The sequence below is a fragment of the Gekko japonicus genome, unplaced genomic scaffold (assembly GCF_001447785.1).
Source record: "Gekko japonicus isolate JY-2015 unplaced genomic scaffold, Gekko_japonicus_V1.1 scaffold306, whole genome shotgun sequence".
NCBI lineage: Eukaryota > Metazoa > Chordata > Lepidosauria > Squamata > Gekkonidae > Gekko > Gekko japonicus.
In genome coordinates, this window is record NW_015172013.1 from 84,366 (window position 1) to 100,485 (window position 16,120).

At 49.4% G+C, this 16,120-nt stretch overlaps 1 protein-coding gene across 1 annotated transcript in view; it reads left to right on the top strand.

Moving 5' to 3' along the window:
* The window catches only part of PC (pyruvate carboxylase), a 70,854-nt gene that overhangs the window by 10,643 nt on the left and 44,091 nt on the right, over positions 1-16,120 (top strand). Inside the window, exons 3-4 of the mRNA XM_015420268.1 lie at positions 927-1,071; positions 1,183-1,272. Of these exons, the coding sequence (XP_015275754.1) occupies positions 927-1,071; positions 1,183-1,272 (235 nt within the window). The remainder of the gene's footprint in view (positions 1-926; positions 1,072-1,182; positions 1,273-16,120) is intronic.

Sequence of the window (16,120 nt, forward strand, 5' to 3'; positions counted from 1 at the left end):
GAATGTATGGTTCGAGAGGGCAGCCAAAATTGCCCAAGGGGTTAGGATAACTTTCCTATGAGACTAGGAAGAATTTGGGGGCTTTTTGTTTCGAGGAAAGGTGGCCGGGGGTAGAGACAACATGGTAGGAGTATATGAACCTACGCATGGGTTGAAGGAAGTGGATAGAGAGTCAGTTTCTCCCCCCCTTTGGGGGTAATTCAGGATCACTCAGTGAAATTGGTGGGTTTGGGACAGGCGAAAGGAAGAACTTATTGAGAGAGTTTTTGGTGGGTAGCCATGTTAGTCTGCAGTATAAAAAGAATCAAGTCCAGTAACACCTTAGATAGAAGATTTCCAGGGTATACGCTTTCGAGAGGCAAAGCTCCCTTCATCAGGTATGAAGGGAGCTTTGATTCTTGAAAACATATGCCCTGGAAATCTTGCTGGTTTCTAAGGCGTTGCTGGAGGATTGAGGTGGCTTCCAAGGGGGATCAGAGGCACTCATGGAGGAAGAGGATCCTACCTGCAGCTATTATACACGATAGGTAGATGGAACCTCCAGGTTCAGAGGTCATGTGCTGTGATAGCAGTTGCTGGGGCGCTATTCCCTTCTTACCCTGCATTGTATGCTTGCCAGAAGCATCTGGTTGGCCATTGCTGGAGAAAGGAGGCCCGGCCAGATAGAACATGGATCTGATTCCACAGGGCTCCTCCTACATTTTCGTACTCTGCTTCTGAACGTCTAAGGATGTCCAGCTGATCGGTGCTGGAGGCAGAGCGCTCCGTTGGCTGTACTTTGGGGGCAGTTCTTGCAAAGCAGTGTGCTGCGTGGGTGGCAGGCCCAGAAGATTTCTTGCATATTGACGTTTGTGTCTGGCAACCTGTAGAACTCCGATACGGGAGGCAACCTCCTGGCCTCATTCTGGCCTCCTTCTTCCTTGCAGACCAACATCCCCTTCCTGCAGAACGTGCTCGGCAATGACCAGTTCCTCCGGGGAACCGTGGACACCCAGTTCATCGATGAGAACCCCGACCTTTTCAACCTGCGGCCGGGCCAGAACCGAGCCCAGAAGCTCCTCCACTACCTGGGTGCGTGGCTAGAAGGCAGAAGGCCGGGAGGGGGCAGGAGTCCGGCATCGGTGGCCGTTGAGTGCCTTTCCCCATGTGCCAGCTTGTAACCTGACCTTTCCCCTCCTCCAGGCCACGTCATGGTGAACGGCCCCACCACGCCTATCCCAGTGAATGCCCGGCCCTCACCCATCGATCCAGTGGTCCCTTCAGTTCCTTTGGGTAAGTTTGGGGATCTGGTGGGAAGAGCAGGTGGTGCCTTTTTTTAAAAAAAATTATCTGTCTGTCATAGATAGATAGCCATTTTGGTGCAGTGGTTAAGAGCGGGGACTGTAATCTGGGAGAACTGGGTTTGATTCCGTGTGCAGCTGCTGGTGTGATATTAGGTCAAGCAGAGACAGAAAGGGCAAAAAACTGAACCTTAACACTAAAATTCAGAACCTAACAAAGATTAGTAAAACGTGAAAAAGAGGGCCAATATTAAAAACTAAATGTAGAAAATATATAGAAAAAGATACATGTATTTATTAATTACAAATTTTAAAACATATATAAGGGCCCATTCACATCAAATATATAAATAACATGGCAATACACTCGGGCTTAAAAACCTGACCGGATGTGTTTCGGCCTGCATAGGCCTTCCTCAGAGGTCAAACAGTTGATATTGGGTCAGTCATAAGTTCTCTCGGAGCTGTTCTCTCAAGGGCAGTTCTCGGGAGGGCTATCTCAGCCCCACCTACCTCACAGGGTGTCTGTTGTGGGGAGGGGAAGGGAAAGGAGATTGTAAGCCGCTCTGAGACTCCTTTGGGTAGTGAAGGGCGGGGTATAAATCCAATCCTCCTCCTCCTCTTCTTCTTCTTCTTCTTCTTCTTCTTCTTCTTCTTCTTCTTCTTCTTTGTCGTCGTCGTTGTCTGTCTGTCTGTCTGTCTATCTATCTTTGTGGTTTGTGTCCCAAGAGGGCCCAGGGCAGCTCACCTCATATAAAAGAACAAACAATTCTAAAATTCTTTAAGAGGCAGCGGGACTTTTGGGTTAAGTGGGAGTATTGAAAAGATAATAATTCTAGGGAAAGTGGCAGGCAGTAGGAAAAGAGGAAGACCCAACCATGAGATGGATGGACTCAATAAAGGAAGCTACGACGGCCCTCCGTTTTCAAGACCTGAGCCAAGGCTGTTAACAGCAGGATGTTTTGGAGGACATTAATTCATAGGTCCGTAGGTCACTCTGACCTGGATTGCCCAGGTCAGCCTGATCTCGTCAGGTCTCAGAAGCTAAGCAGGGTCAGCCCTGGTTAGTATTTGGATGGGAGACCACCAAGGAATTCCAGGGTCACGATGCAGGCAATGGCAAACCGCCTCTGAACATCTCTTGCTTTGAAAACCCTATGGGGTCCACCATAGGTCAGCTGTGAGTTGACAGCACTTCTCACCACCACCAATCTGTAGCCCATAACACACACATATTTGGAACATCAAGCTGCCACTGTTGAAGAGTCCTATGCTTAACAGACCTTTATTCTAATGCTAATATAGAAAGGCAATTCAGGTTTCATGTGGTTCACGGATTAGACTTGCAGGGGTCCCCAACCCTGTTGAGCTTGTGGACGTTTTGGGGATTTTGTGAAAGGATAGTGGGTGCTACCACAAAGTGGCTGCCATGGGGCATGAGGGCAATGAGTGAGTGTTGGGACGTTCCAAGCCAACAACTTCGGCAAGCACCCGTAGGTACCATTTTTGGAGATCACTGGGTTGGGACTTTGACTGGAGAGATATGAGTGTGAATCCCATCCCCACCCAAAAAAATCTGGAGCCTCACTGGGCCACCTTGAGCCATTTGTTCTCTCTGTCTAACCTGCCTCACGTGGCTATTAGGATCGCGTGGAAAAACTCTATCCATGTGGTCACTCAGAGCTCTTCTGAGGAAGGGTGATATACAAATGCAGCGTTATTATTAATGCTCACCAAGGGCCACTTTGGTATAATAGTTAAGAGTGGTGAACTCTAATCTGGAGAACCAGATTTGATTCCCCACTCCTCCACATGCAACCAGCTGGGTGACCTTGGGCCAGTCACAGTTCTCTCAGAGCTGTTCTCTCAAGAGCAGTTCTCAGTCAGAGCTCTCTCAGCCCCACCTACCTCACAGGGTGTCTGTTGTGGGGAGGGGAAGGGAAGGAGATTATAAGCCGCTCTTGAGACTTCGAGCGAAGGGTGGGGTATAAATCCAATCTCCTCCTCCTCCTCTTCTTCTTCTTCCATCATTTTCCCTTCCTCCATTTTCTCCTAATGACAACCCTGTGAGGTAGGTTGGGCAGAGAGACGGGGGGGTTATAGTAATTATTATAGCTTTCTGAACTCTATTAAGTCATACTGGAGTCGTCAAAGAGCATAGCGCAAACATGGGCACTTGGTCTGGACTCATGCACATTGCTTGTCCAAATCCATCTGTGAGTTGCATCTTTTTTTCCTCAGAGATGTTCTGCATGTTTCCAGAAGTTGGGCTGAGGACACAGCATCTGTCTCATGGCCCGTGGCCGCATTGCCACACATGTGCGTTCTGGGAAGCACCACTGAGCCTTACCTGCCCAGCTTGTAGAAGCACAGCAGAACACAGACATGGCGGGGGAGGAAGACACTGTCAGCTGCATGCCCTTTTATCTTTCTTCCCCCTTACATGGAAATTCTCTCTTCGAGGCAATATCCGTTATGTTTGAAGCCCTCCCCTCCCCTCGCCACCCACCCCAATTTGTACTTTCCCATTTAAATGAGGACAGCCGTGTGCTCGGCAGGCTGAGTCACAGGAATTATTAGAATTGTGTTTCCGGCGCTATTTTGGGGAGGGGGGAAGCAGGGAGCAGTCTAGTAATGGGGGGGGGAAGACAGTGGATCTAGTTTGGAGAGCTCATGATGCCACTGTCTCCCACCCATCCCCAAACATGATAACGCTGCGAAAAGTGGAAGGCAGTAGGGAAGGAAGGAGAGCCAACGACTCCGTGAACGAAGCCACGGCCTGCGGTTTGCAAAACAGACCTGAGCGAGGAAGTTAATGACAGGACATTTTGGAGCTCATTAATTCATAGGGTCACCATGAGTTGGAAGCGACTTGACAGCACATAATACACATATATTTAGAACTTCAAGCTGCCACTGTTGGGTAGTCATAAGAACATAAGAAGAGCCCTGCTGGATCAGACCAGTGGTCGATCTAGTCCAGCATCCTGTCTCACAAAGTGGCCTCAACCAGTTCCTCTGGAGGGCCAACAACATGCCACAGAGGCCGAGGCCTTCCCCTGATGTTGCCTCCTGGCTCTGGGATTCAGTGGCTTAGTGCCTCTGAACGTGGAGGTTCCCCTCAGCCACCATGCCTAGTAGCCATTGATAGACTTCTCCTCCATGGATCTATATAATCCCCTTTTAAAGCTGTTTATTCCTGTGACCATCACTACATCTTCTGGCAGCAAATTCCACATTTTAATCACTCTCTGAGTCCTAGGCTTTGCAGACCTTTAGTCTAATACAGAGAGGTAATCCAGGCCTCATTTGGCGCACGGATTAGATTTGCAGGGGTCCCCTATCCTGTTGAGCTTGTGGACGTTTTTGGAATTTTGTGAAAGGATCGTAGGAACCCCCAGAAAATGGCTGCCATGGGAAGTGAGATCAGTCACAAAATGGCTGCCAAAGAGTGAATGTTCGGAAGTTCCAAGCCATCAGCTGCTGTTTCCAGGTGGGCGCTCCCTGCGCTTTGCATGCGTGCTTGAAAATCCTGGAGAGGGGCCAGGAGCCCCCCACCACCAAAAGGTAGGGACCTGGCAACCCGAATTTGTCCACTCCAGCCTTCCAGATTGGCAGCCATCACCGCATGCTGTGGCAGCAAGTTCCACAATTTAACTATGCACTGTATGAAGAAGGACTTCTTTTTGTCTGTCCTGAGTTTCCCACCCTCGAGGATGATCCTGGGTTCCGGTATTATTGGAGAGGGAGGAAGAGGAAGAGTTGCTTCCTGTCCACTCTCTCCATGCCATGCATGATTTTATAGACCTCTATGGTATCTCCCCTTACTCACTTTCCCCCTTAGCCCTAAGCATTTTAACCAATCCTCACAGGGACCCCGCTGTAGCCCCCTGATAATTTTTGGTTGCTCTTTTCTGTGCCTTTCCACGCTGCACCGCACAATATCCCATTTTTCACAGTGGGAATGTCTTGCCATCTGCAGTTTGTCCGAGTCCTAAAACGGAATGGATGAGCCATTTCGCCGATTTTAATTGGGTGAGGCTGTGCCGGCTTCCAAAAGATGGATTATTTTAGCTGTTTGGTTATGTATTCTATTTGTATTTCCCAAGTCTGGCTTTCAAAGCCACCTGCAGTAAAAATTCATCACAAAGATACGGTTTTAAGGATATTACAGATACACGGGCACGCGTGTGGCCCCCGGTGCTGGCTCTTCTTTCCAGAGGGAAGGGACCGATGGAGCTGGGGATAGACACCAGGGCTGCCTGATGACGGAGACCGAAGGGGGAAATGGCCGGCCTCCCTTTTGCAGAGGGAAAACACCACCAGTTCTTTCCGATCTGTCTGCGGCACTGATCAGAGCGCTCGGGGCAGGAGATGTGCTGGTCTTTATACGGGCAAAGCTGGAGATTAATTCCAGATAGTGCACTGGGCATACGGTCAAGAGCAGGCCGGCGAAGTAGTGCCTCTTGGCACGGGTAGAGAGGCTCCTCTAATGGAGCGAGAAAAGGCCTGCTCTCTTGGCAAACGGGCCGCGGCGTGCCCAGTGCCGCTTAACAGGAGGAGGGGCCGCGGATCACCAGGAGAGCCCCTTCGTTGCGTGCAGAAGGGCCCCGGCTTCCGTCCCTGGCCTGTCTCTGTTAGCAGGTGTTGGGAGGGACCTTTGTCTTCCCAGGCGTCCCGTTCCGAGCTCGGCGGAGCAGTATGTGCTTTCGCACACTCTGCCAGCTAACCGCGGTCCCCTAGGCACAGCGGGAGCCAAATTGCCCTTCTGATGAATGGCCTCCCAAATGCTGCTGATGGGAGTGCGGAGAGGGAATTGGCACCACTGGCTGGTCTGAGCCGTGGGGAGGCTCCTGCTTCTCCAGCAAGGCTGGCCCGGCTGATTCTGGATCGCAGCTCCTGTTGAAGCCCCCTGGGCAACCCCCGGCAAGGGGTCAGCTGCTTATTTGGGGCCACCAGGGGAAACGGTCCATGAGCCAAGGGTATCGTATCCACGTTTAAGTGTTGTGTAATGGAAGGGGCGTCTTTCCCTCGGGTAACATGAGAGGCGTCCGCCAGAGCCGGAGCTCAGGATGCGCTGCAGAGGCCGTGTACTGCCAGTCGCTTTCCAGCGGCTGCGAGATGGCGTTCTGATGCCTTTATTACCCGAGGAGCATGCTGACAGTGGGACACAAAAGCTAAACCGGCTCCACGGGGCTTCACCTTACCAGAGTCGGCAGGACTCTTACCTTGTGCCCTGCCAAACCGACACCGCTAATCCGCTCTGCACATGGGAGATTGTCATGCGCCATTTCGTGAGGACTGCTGCTGTGAGTGAGCTTTGGGGGCACTCATTCCAACACCTGCACAGAGAAAAAGCCTGAGACGAGACCTCTTTGAACCTCTCCAGAAGAGACGTGGAGGGAACTGTCGGCAGCAGCCACTTGGCCCGCAAACTCCTCTCTTTCCCGCTGGGAGGACAGGGCAAGGGTGGGCTATTATTATCATTAGGAGGAGGAGAATGGCTGTGTAAAAGAGTGCCAGCAATGTGTGCATGGGGCTTTGCGGAGTATAAAAAGACCTTGCCCCAAGGATCTTACCCTCTAAAATGTGACACAAGAGTCAACCGAGGGAGATGGAGGCACCGGGATACGAAGGGGAACTCTGTATGTGTATTCTAGCTACCGATGTATTCTGTGAACACACACGAAGCTGAAGGGGAAGGGCTGTGGCTCAGTGGCAGAGCATCTGCTTGGCAGGCGGAAGGTCCCAGGTTCAGTCCCCGGCATCTCCAGTTAAAAGGATCGGGTAGGAGGTGATGTGGAAGACCTCTGCCTGAGACCCTGGAGAGCGGCAGCCAGTCTGAGTAGACAAGACTGACCTTGAAGGACCGAGGGTCTGATTCGGTATAAGGCAGCATCATTTGTGTGTCATGCCCTATTCTGAATCAGACCCTCGATCCATCAAGGTTAGTCTTGTCTACTCAGACTGGCCGCCGCTCTCCAGGGCCTCAGGCAGAGGTCTTTCCCATCACCTGGTCCTCTTAGGCGGTGATGCTGGGGACTGGACCTGGGGCAAAACTAGCACTAGCCCCCTAGCGCCACAGCAAAAAGACTTGCCTCTGTCGGTACTGTGATAAGTACCAGTTGGGTAGCACCTGTAAGGAGAGCAACACACGTCGCTCGAGAGCCATCTTCAGCCTGGGTGAATTATGCAAATGAAACTAATTTGCATGCATATGCTCGCTTTTCATAATTGTGTTAGTCATGGGTTGGGGAACTGCCGATTCCTCTTCCATCGGAGCCAGTAGGCCCGCTTTTTCTATCTGCAGCTGGAAAAGTGAACCACGTTAAATGCTTAGCATTTCAAAGCATTATCTCGGGGGTGAAGCTAGACAGGAGGTTGGAAGATCTGCGAGAGGATCTGATTCCAATCAGGGCTACAGTGCTGGAGGTTACATCTCCCCCCCCACTCACCATTTGCCTAATGCAAATGTCCCCCCCCCACTAAAGGCCGATTTGCGTGGGGGGGGGAGTTCTGGGAGAAGGGGGAAGTGGTTTGCATCAAGCAAATCTCACGGGGACGGGAAAGGGTTTTTAAAAACTGTTTCCCGTGTTGCTTCTCCAAACTGAGCTTTCCCCCCAAGGATCCAGTCACCGGTCTCTCTGCATCTCACCTAATTGGGCCCTCAGTAATCCTTAGAACAGCCCTGTTAGGTAGACCACTGTTGCTCAGACAGGGCTGTCGCTTGTACAAGGTCATTTCAGTCTCTTCACTTCTGTCCTCCGTCTAGGGTTGCCATCTCTGGGCTGGGAAATTCCTGGAGATTTGGGGGGGTGGAGCTTAGGGTTGCAGGGTTTGGGGAGGGGAAAGATCTCAGCTGCATATAATGCCATAGAGCTGGGGTGTCAAACATGCAGCCCAGGGGCCGGATCAGGCCCCCAGAGGGCTTCTATCATGCACGCAGTGGAACTGGCTGTCTTCTGTTTCTTCTTCCAGTGCTGTTGCTGCTGTGTCATTGTAGGTTTGCAGCTTACAGATACACACCTGAACAGCATACTCAAGATTGCAACAGCACAGACATTTTGATGTAATAATTGGAGGGCAAGTCTGGTGCCAGCAGCCATGGCCCAACAAGATCTCATTTATGCCAGATCAGGCCCTCATAACAAATGTCTTCGACACCCTTGCCATAGAGTATACCTGCCAAAGCTGCCATTTCCTCCAGGGGAATTGATCTCTGTAGTTTGGAGTATCCAGCCCTAGACATGGGTAAGGAAGTTTTCTGAGGTCCAGTAACTGAGCTCCAGTGTCACTGCCTTGGCTTTGTCTTGGTAATAAATGAGCAGTGGCCAGACAATCTCCTAATTGTCCAGGTTTGTGCACCAACAGAGTTTGAGCCCCAGAGCCTCCTGGGAAGGTGCAAAGGATTCTCGGATAGTATCTCAATGGCCTGCACATCTCTACCTCTCTTCCGCCCAGGCATCTGTTCCCTTCCACCATCAGGCAGTGAAGGAACCAGCCAAGAACTGTCTCTACTCTCAAACTTGTAATCTAAAAGGAGAACACTGAAAAAATAAGCAAGTCTTAGAGACAATGACTGAGCGAAGACATTTCTCTCTCTCTCTCACTCTCTCTCTGTGTTCATTCTTGAATCCTATAGCTGCAGATGTCCGTATTGGGTTGTGTACCAAAATCAAAACAATACAAGAATGAAAACAAAATCAGCTTTCAAGTACTAAAATCATAGAAAGAGCCCTGCTAGATCGGACTGAGGCTACATTGAGTCCAGCATCCTGTTTCCCATAGAGGCCAGCCAGATGCCTCTAGAAAGCCCACAAGAAAGGCAATAGCCCCTTCCTCGTTGTTTGTCCCTTAGCAACTAGTATTCAGAGGTACACTCCCTCTGAACATGGAGGCTCCATTGATACATAGTGATTGATAGCTGCTGACAGACTTCTCCTCCTGCATGAATTCGACTAGTTTCCTTTAATGTCATCTCAGTTACTGGCCATCATTACTTCTTGCGGCAATGAGTCCCAAACGTTAATTGTGGCTTGTGCTAAGAACATCTTTTTGTCTGTCCCGAATGGAATGCCTATCAGTTTTATTGGGTGACTGAGTTCTGGTACTATGGGAGAATGGGGCGGGAGGGGGGAGTTCTCCGTCCACTGTCTTCATACCGTGCAGGGTGGTGGAACGTTTGATCAATTATTGACATAGTCGCAGCCGACATGGCGACTCTGCTGGGTTTTCAAGGCAAGAGATGAACAGAGGTGTTTTGCCATGGCCTGCCTCTGTGCAGCAATCCTGGACTTTCTTGGTGGTCTCCCATCCAAGTATTAACAAGGGCCGACCTTACTTAGCTTCCAAGGTCTGATGAGATCGGGCTAGCCTGGGCCATCCATGCATGAGTCCCCCTAGCTCTTTTTCTACGAAATGACCCCTGCATTTCTTTCCTGTCCCCCTTCCCCCAACATACTCAGCTGCCGTTCCTCTCTAAATTAGAAACACCAAGCTCAGTTTGGTTCAGAATTAGGCAGGGGTCATTTCGTAGAAAAAGAGCTAGGGGGACTCATCAGCATAACTCATTAGCATATGCCACACCCCCTGACATCAGGGGCCCGGCGGTGGACCTGCAAGGCCAGCGGGAGTGCGAGGAAGCCCTGCCAAGGCCCTCCCTGGCCCCAGGCAGGCAGGGGTGGGGAGAGGCGGGGAGGAAGCAACTTACCCTCCCTCTTCTCCTGCCTCCTCCTGGCTGAATGAGGGCTGGAAGCGGGGCGGCCGGAAGCAGGGGGCGGGGCTTCATCATGTGCCCCGCCCCCCTGCACCTCACCCGGGGGAACTGCGTTCCCCCCCGAAATGACCTCTGGAATTAGGTAACTAATCAGAAACACGGCGGGCAGATTTCTGGGGCGAGGGCGCTAATTTTTGCTCCCAAGCATTCTAAGTTAGGGTTGCCAAGTGTATCTTCGCCGGGAGCGGGGGGCTCCCGGCCGGTGTCTTGTGCGCACCGCACGCGCGTCACCTGGAAGTGACGGGAGGATGCCAGGCACGCTGGGGGTGGGGCCACAGCCATACAAGGGAAAACCATAGAGTTTCCCCCGGGACCCGATCCGGCGGCGCCGGGCAACAGGCCTCTGGAGCGGAGGTTTCCCTGCCCCCCGGGGGGACTTGGGATCCCTATTCTAAGTTGACTTTTAAAGAACAACATCTGTACAGGATTATTGAATATTTTTTTCACTTTACATGTATTGCTCACTGAAGTCAAAACGTAACTGAATAAGACTGAAGTACGTGTTTCCAAGAGGTTCATTTTTCAGACTCCGCAGAAGCTGTGCAGTCCTTGAGCTTGTTTGAGCTCTGGGAACTCAGGGCTGCCAGGAGAGGGGGACAAAATTCTAGGGGCCTTGGTCAGCGATGGGGGGCAGCAGTGGAGTGGGTAATTTGTGTGACTTGCTTTCTTTTGATATCTAGGTGGTTTGGGAGGGGGCAGAGGAAATCTTTGTGTGGGAGTTTTCAGCAGTCCTACAAGAAACTTCTCAATCCAAAGCCACAGGGTGCATTGGTTTCTCTGTTTCTTGAGAGCCAGCTTGGTGTAGTGGTTAAGTGCATGGACTCTAATCTGGGAGAACCAGGTTTGATTCCCCACTCCTCCACTTGCAGCTGCTGGATGACCTTGGGAAAGCAATAGTTCTGTCAGTGCTGTTCTCTCAAGGACAGTTCTGGAAAGAGCTCTCTCAGCCCCACCTCCCTCCTCCTCCTCCTCCTCCTCCTCTTCTTCTGTTGTTTCCCCCCTTAGTCTTTATTTTAATGGACTTTTTGTTTATAGTGAGGAGGTTTAAAAAAAAAACGCTTCTCGCAGAAGTCTCCCTATTAAACACATTTGCATCTGTTAAAGACATCTGTATTTTTCTTTTTAATCCACATGGATCCTTGAGGAGGCTCCCAGGAAGCTTAAAACCACAATGCATAATGAAAAGAGTATCACACGATTTTTATTTTTAAATCGTGGCTCAGGAATGGCCTATGGAACCAATAATGCCGGCACTCTAGTGTGACGTTGCAATATTCAACATTAAAATATATGTGTAGTCATTTATTTATTTATTTATTCTATTTATACCCGCCCTCCCCGCGAACTGGCTCAGGGCAGCTTACATTAATCGGTACCCAGCACCGTAGAACCATATACAAAAGATCAAAACATTCCAGACATTTAAAACAATCCAATAATCGAAGTGCTATTGCTGGTGATCGTCCTTCAGTAGTTCAGATGGCATATTGTATAGCATGCCACCAATATTTCTGATTCCATGGTCTTCGGCATTGCACGGTAGTGCGGCACAGTCTCCAGGCTCCAAACGCTCCAAAAGCTTTCCAGAATAAATCCTGTTTTGACTCGATGTCAAAAAACCAACTGCGCCGACCAGCTGCTGTCATGGCCCAACCTTACAGGTGAAATAGTCCCCTCCATAAAGAAAAACCTTATTATATCTTGACAAAATAGTCTATTAACACCTCCTCCAAGGCCGTTAGCACAATTTGTTGGCAGCTATGCCTTGGCTCCGAGTGTATTGCATTTAATTGAGCAGTTCTTGCTGGTGGTGGAAAGTGCTGTTAAGTCACAGCCGACTTACGGCGACCCAGGAAGATTTTTCAAGGCAAGAGATGTTCAGAGGTGGTTTGCCATTGCCTGCCTCTGAGTAGCAGCCCTGGTATTCCTTGGTGGCCTCCCATCCAAAGACTGACCAGGGCTGACCCTGCTTAGCGTCCGAGATCTGATGAGATAGAGCTGGCCTGGGCTACCCAGGTAAAGGCAAGCAGTTCTTAAGAGAACTGAAATGCCATCTTGGGGGTTATTGTTTTAAACTGTCGGCAGGAGGAGCTGGTGCTTTTGTTGTACGCATTTTATGAACCACTTTGTACTCTGCCACTGCCTAACAGGTTTGACTTGGTAGGTGTGCTTAGCACTTCCATAATGCATATGATTCTGACATCATGAATGTATTCAGACATTTATTTTGGTTCATTTGTGACTGTTGTTTGAATGCATGCTGGGAAGAAGGCTGAAATGCTGATACACAGTTATGCTACCTTGCTTGGTCTGGCCAGCTACAACTGCGCATGTTTCTAATGTAGTTAACCTAGCTAGACTGAAGAACAGTAAGCACTCTGTAACCATATCAGTTATATAGATACAACATGCAACTTCATAGCTTCTGAAAGAAAAGTGTATTGTTCTGTTAGGAAAAGAAGAACTCTGCCTGGGAACAACTACCCCCCCAGGTCTTAACCCAGTGGGAAATAGGTGATGAAATTTGACAATGTTTGATGGAACCAATAATTCTGTTTTATTTCTCTGATGTAATGTGAAGTATAAAATGCTATTTCACTCATTGTAACACTTGAAGAATCTGTTGGGTATTCAAGGTTCCAAAACCTTTGAATCTGTATTCTTCCTTATTCATTGATAAATTATTATTTTTTTGGTTTCCAACTCTACAGGACTGCTTTTGTGTGTTTTCTCAAATTGGCCTGGGCAAACAAAATCAGGGACAGAGGTTCTGTCTTACACTTTCATAGAGCAATCGTGGTGGAAAGAGCAGTCAAGTTTCAGCCAACCTACGGCGACCCCGTGGGGTTTTCAAGGCAAGAGGTGAACGCAGACGATTCGCCATTGCCTTCTTCTGCAAAGGAACCCGAGACTTCCTCGCTGGGCTCCCATCCGACTACTAGCCAGGGCCGGCCCTGTGTTGCTCCCGAGATCTGACAAGATCGGGCTTGCCTGGGCCATCCAGGTCAAGGCGATACAGAGGCAAAAAAAGCAGGTTAACAGCCTGGTCTGCAGCCCAGATCCAGCGTGCGGTTAATCCTGTCCTGGGTTTGCCTGGCCATTCTTCAGGGTAATCTTTCCAAAAACGCAACCCCAACCTAATCTAAAACAAGACTAATCTAGATTTTGGTGGATGAAACGGAAGCCTTTGGCTATTTGCCCAGGGCTGAAAGGGAGCCAGATTTTTCTCCTCCATCTCTGATGTAGCCCACTCCCACTTGGACCCCATGCTGGCTCCGCCCCCTCCCCTCCTGAAAAATACGCGTGAGTCACCGGAGGTGGTGCAGGGAGGGGGTAGGTGGCGAGAATCTGCTTGTTCCTCGTTAACGCCTGCTAAATATTTTATGACCTTAACGAGCCAGCCTGGAAATCTTGTAATAAAGTGGGGGGGGGAGCAAGGGCAGGTGGCTATAATAGGCGCCTGATTTACATGCCTCCTGCTCTTTATGATTGATACGTGAGACTCAGTTTAATTATATCGGATTCCAGCCTTGTATCATTATTATGGCAGTTTATTTTCTTTGTCAGCGGCTAATCCCCAACCTAAGCCAGGCATTAAGAGAATGAAATAAGGATGTTTAAATCTTATTAAATTTCCCCCGAGCCGATGCTTAAATCCGTTTTATAATTTTTTTTAAAAGGATGTGCCAGAATCAAAAAGAGCTAGCCCTCGACGCTTCTATAAGCGGGAAGGATTAAGGAATGGCACCGGTAATGAGTGGAACCCCCGCTGGGGCCCGTTGGCTGCCAGCTAGCTGGGCATTAATTGAGACCACTTAGTGGGGTTTTCCTTTGTAGTGCCTATTGTCCCTGGGTTCAAGGGAGGCTCCTACTCAGCATGGAGGCAGGAGAGCGGGAAGGGAAATAACAGAAAGGTGGGTTCTGGTGGAAAGGATATATAATTTGGGGCGAGAAGGTGTGGTTTCATTGGGTAACGGGCCCCTGATGGTTAGAGCAGAAATAGCTGTCACCCAGTCATCAATTACAGCTGGTTTACCCCACAGTTTTTGCCTGAGACTGTCGTAAATAGAGTTGCCATCCTTTAGGTGGGAGCTGGAGACTTCCCAGAATTACAGTCGATCTCCAGAGGACAGAGATCGGTTCCGCTGGAGAAATCAGCTGCTTTGGAGGATGGATTGTATGGTGCTCCGTCCTGCCGACTTCCCTCTCCTCCCCAAGCCCCTCCCTCCGCGGCCTGCACCCCCAAAATCTCCAGGAATTTCCCAACCCAGAGCTGGCAACCCTACTTGTGAATGTCCATTTGAGAGAGACCTTGCTACCAGTGTTCCCTCTAAGCCTCCGGCTCACACATAGAATCATAGAATGTTAGAGTTGGAAGGTACCTTGCAGGTCATCTAGTCCAACCCCCTGCACTCTGCAGGAGCATAGCCGAAAGATAGCCCTACAACATACCCGAAAGATGGTCGTCCAGCCTCCGCTTGAAAACATTTTTGTCTTAGCTCAGAAAGGATGGCTCCAGAGCAAAGTAATTAATGCAATAGCTTAACCGCTCTCTCGCAACTTTAATGCCAGTAGCTCACAAAGTAGAATTTCTGCTCACAGGACTCCACAGCTTAGAGGGAGCATTGCTTGCTACAAATGTACCTGGACTATTTCTTGTAGTAAGGTGGCTGTCCCCCGTTAGAACCATAAAAAGCGACAAAATCGTGTTACCCATAAATGAACTGGAGGTGCCTAAATACTTGGGGGACTCCGAATGAAAGAGTAAAATATGAGCTTGTAAACTGACCAGAAAAGAATGGTTTGAAGGGGAATGAGCATGCCCCAGGAGGCACAGAAGACTGAACGCAGGTGAGAACCGAAGGAAAAATGGGGGTGTGTGTGTGAAAATGAATCTGTTCAAGCCCCTGTTAGAGAACTCTGAAGGGAGATTTGAAGGGTATGTTTATATGGACATACAAATAATTTATTCCTCCTCTTCCCTGTGAATCCTTGCAGGCTTCAGCTTCTTACTATGTGTTTTGTACCTTTCCTTCTTGCCCACTCTCCCCACCAACACCCCTCTCCCAGCACAGTGCAGACAGAGGTCAAGCTGGTGTTCAAATGGAGAATCATGTTATAAACTTACTTACCAGGTTTCATTGCAAATATCACAGTGCTAAAGGAAGCAATCTCATTGCTGTGAGCGTTTTACATCTTTCCTGACCCAGATTGCAAATGGGTGCAGGGGCCAAGCTGGCATTCGAAATGGGGAATCACACCTCGGGCATGCACAAGAGTTTTCATTCCAACATCTCGATCCTCGAGACGGTAACTGCATTACAGTAGACTTCGCATTTCTTCCCCATCTCCCTCTCAAAAACAGGTTCAGGGGGTCAGGCTGGTATTCAAGTATGCAATACAGGAACGCGCTCTGATACGTGCATTCTAAATTTCGTTCTGATTTTTTCGGCACTCGAGGGAGATATCGCGTAACGAACAAACAGAGAGAGCCAAACAAGGAGAGTTCAACCAAAGGCCTCATTTTGCGATTGCCGAAAGCTCTCATTTTCAGGAAAACAGAGTTTGGAGAGTATTTGCTAGATCTTGTTGTTTCTCTGTGGAATTCTCAGTTACTCGGAATTCTAGGGTAGACCTCACCATTTTTGCATAATAGATGCCAGCAAGTACCACAGAACTTCTTCAATCTAAACTGAACCCCGTATCCCTATCTCTCTTTTTCTGATTTGGACTCCAGGACAGCAGTTGAAGTACTGAAGGGAGCACCTCCACAACACAGGGCTACTAGCCAGCCTTACTGTGATGTCCCCCATTACACTGCCTCTGAACACGGAGGTTCCAATTAGCCATAAGAGCTAACTGCCATTGATAAGTCAGCTTCTCCATGACTTCGTTTAATACCCCTTTTTCAAAGTCATTGGAAGCCTGGACTACTCCATATAACATGATGAGGAATGGACTCACACCAGATGTCATATTTCAAACCCCTCTTCCCAGGGGTCATTTCGTAGGAAAAGAGGCGCAGGAGCTCATTAGCATAACTCATTAACATAACTCATTTGCA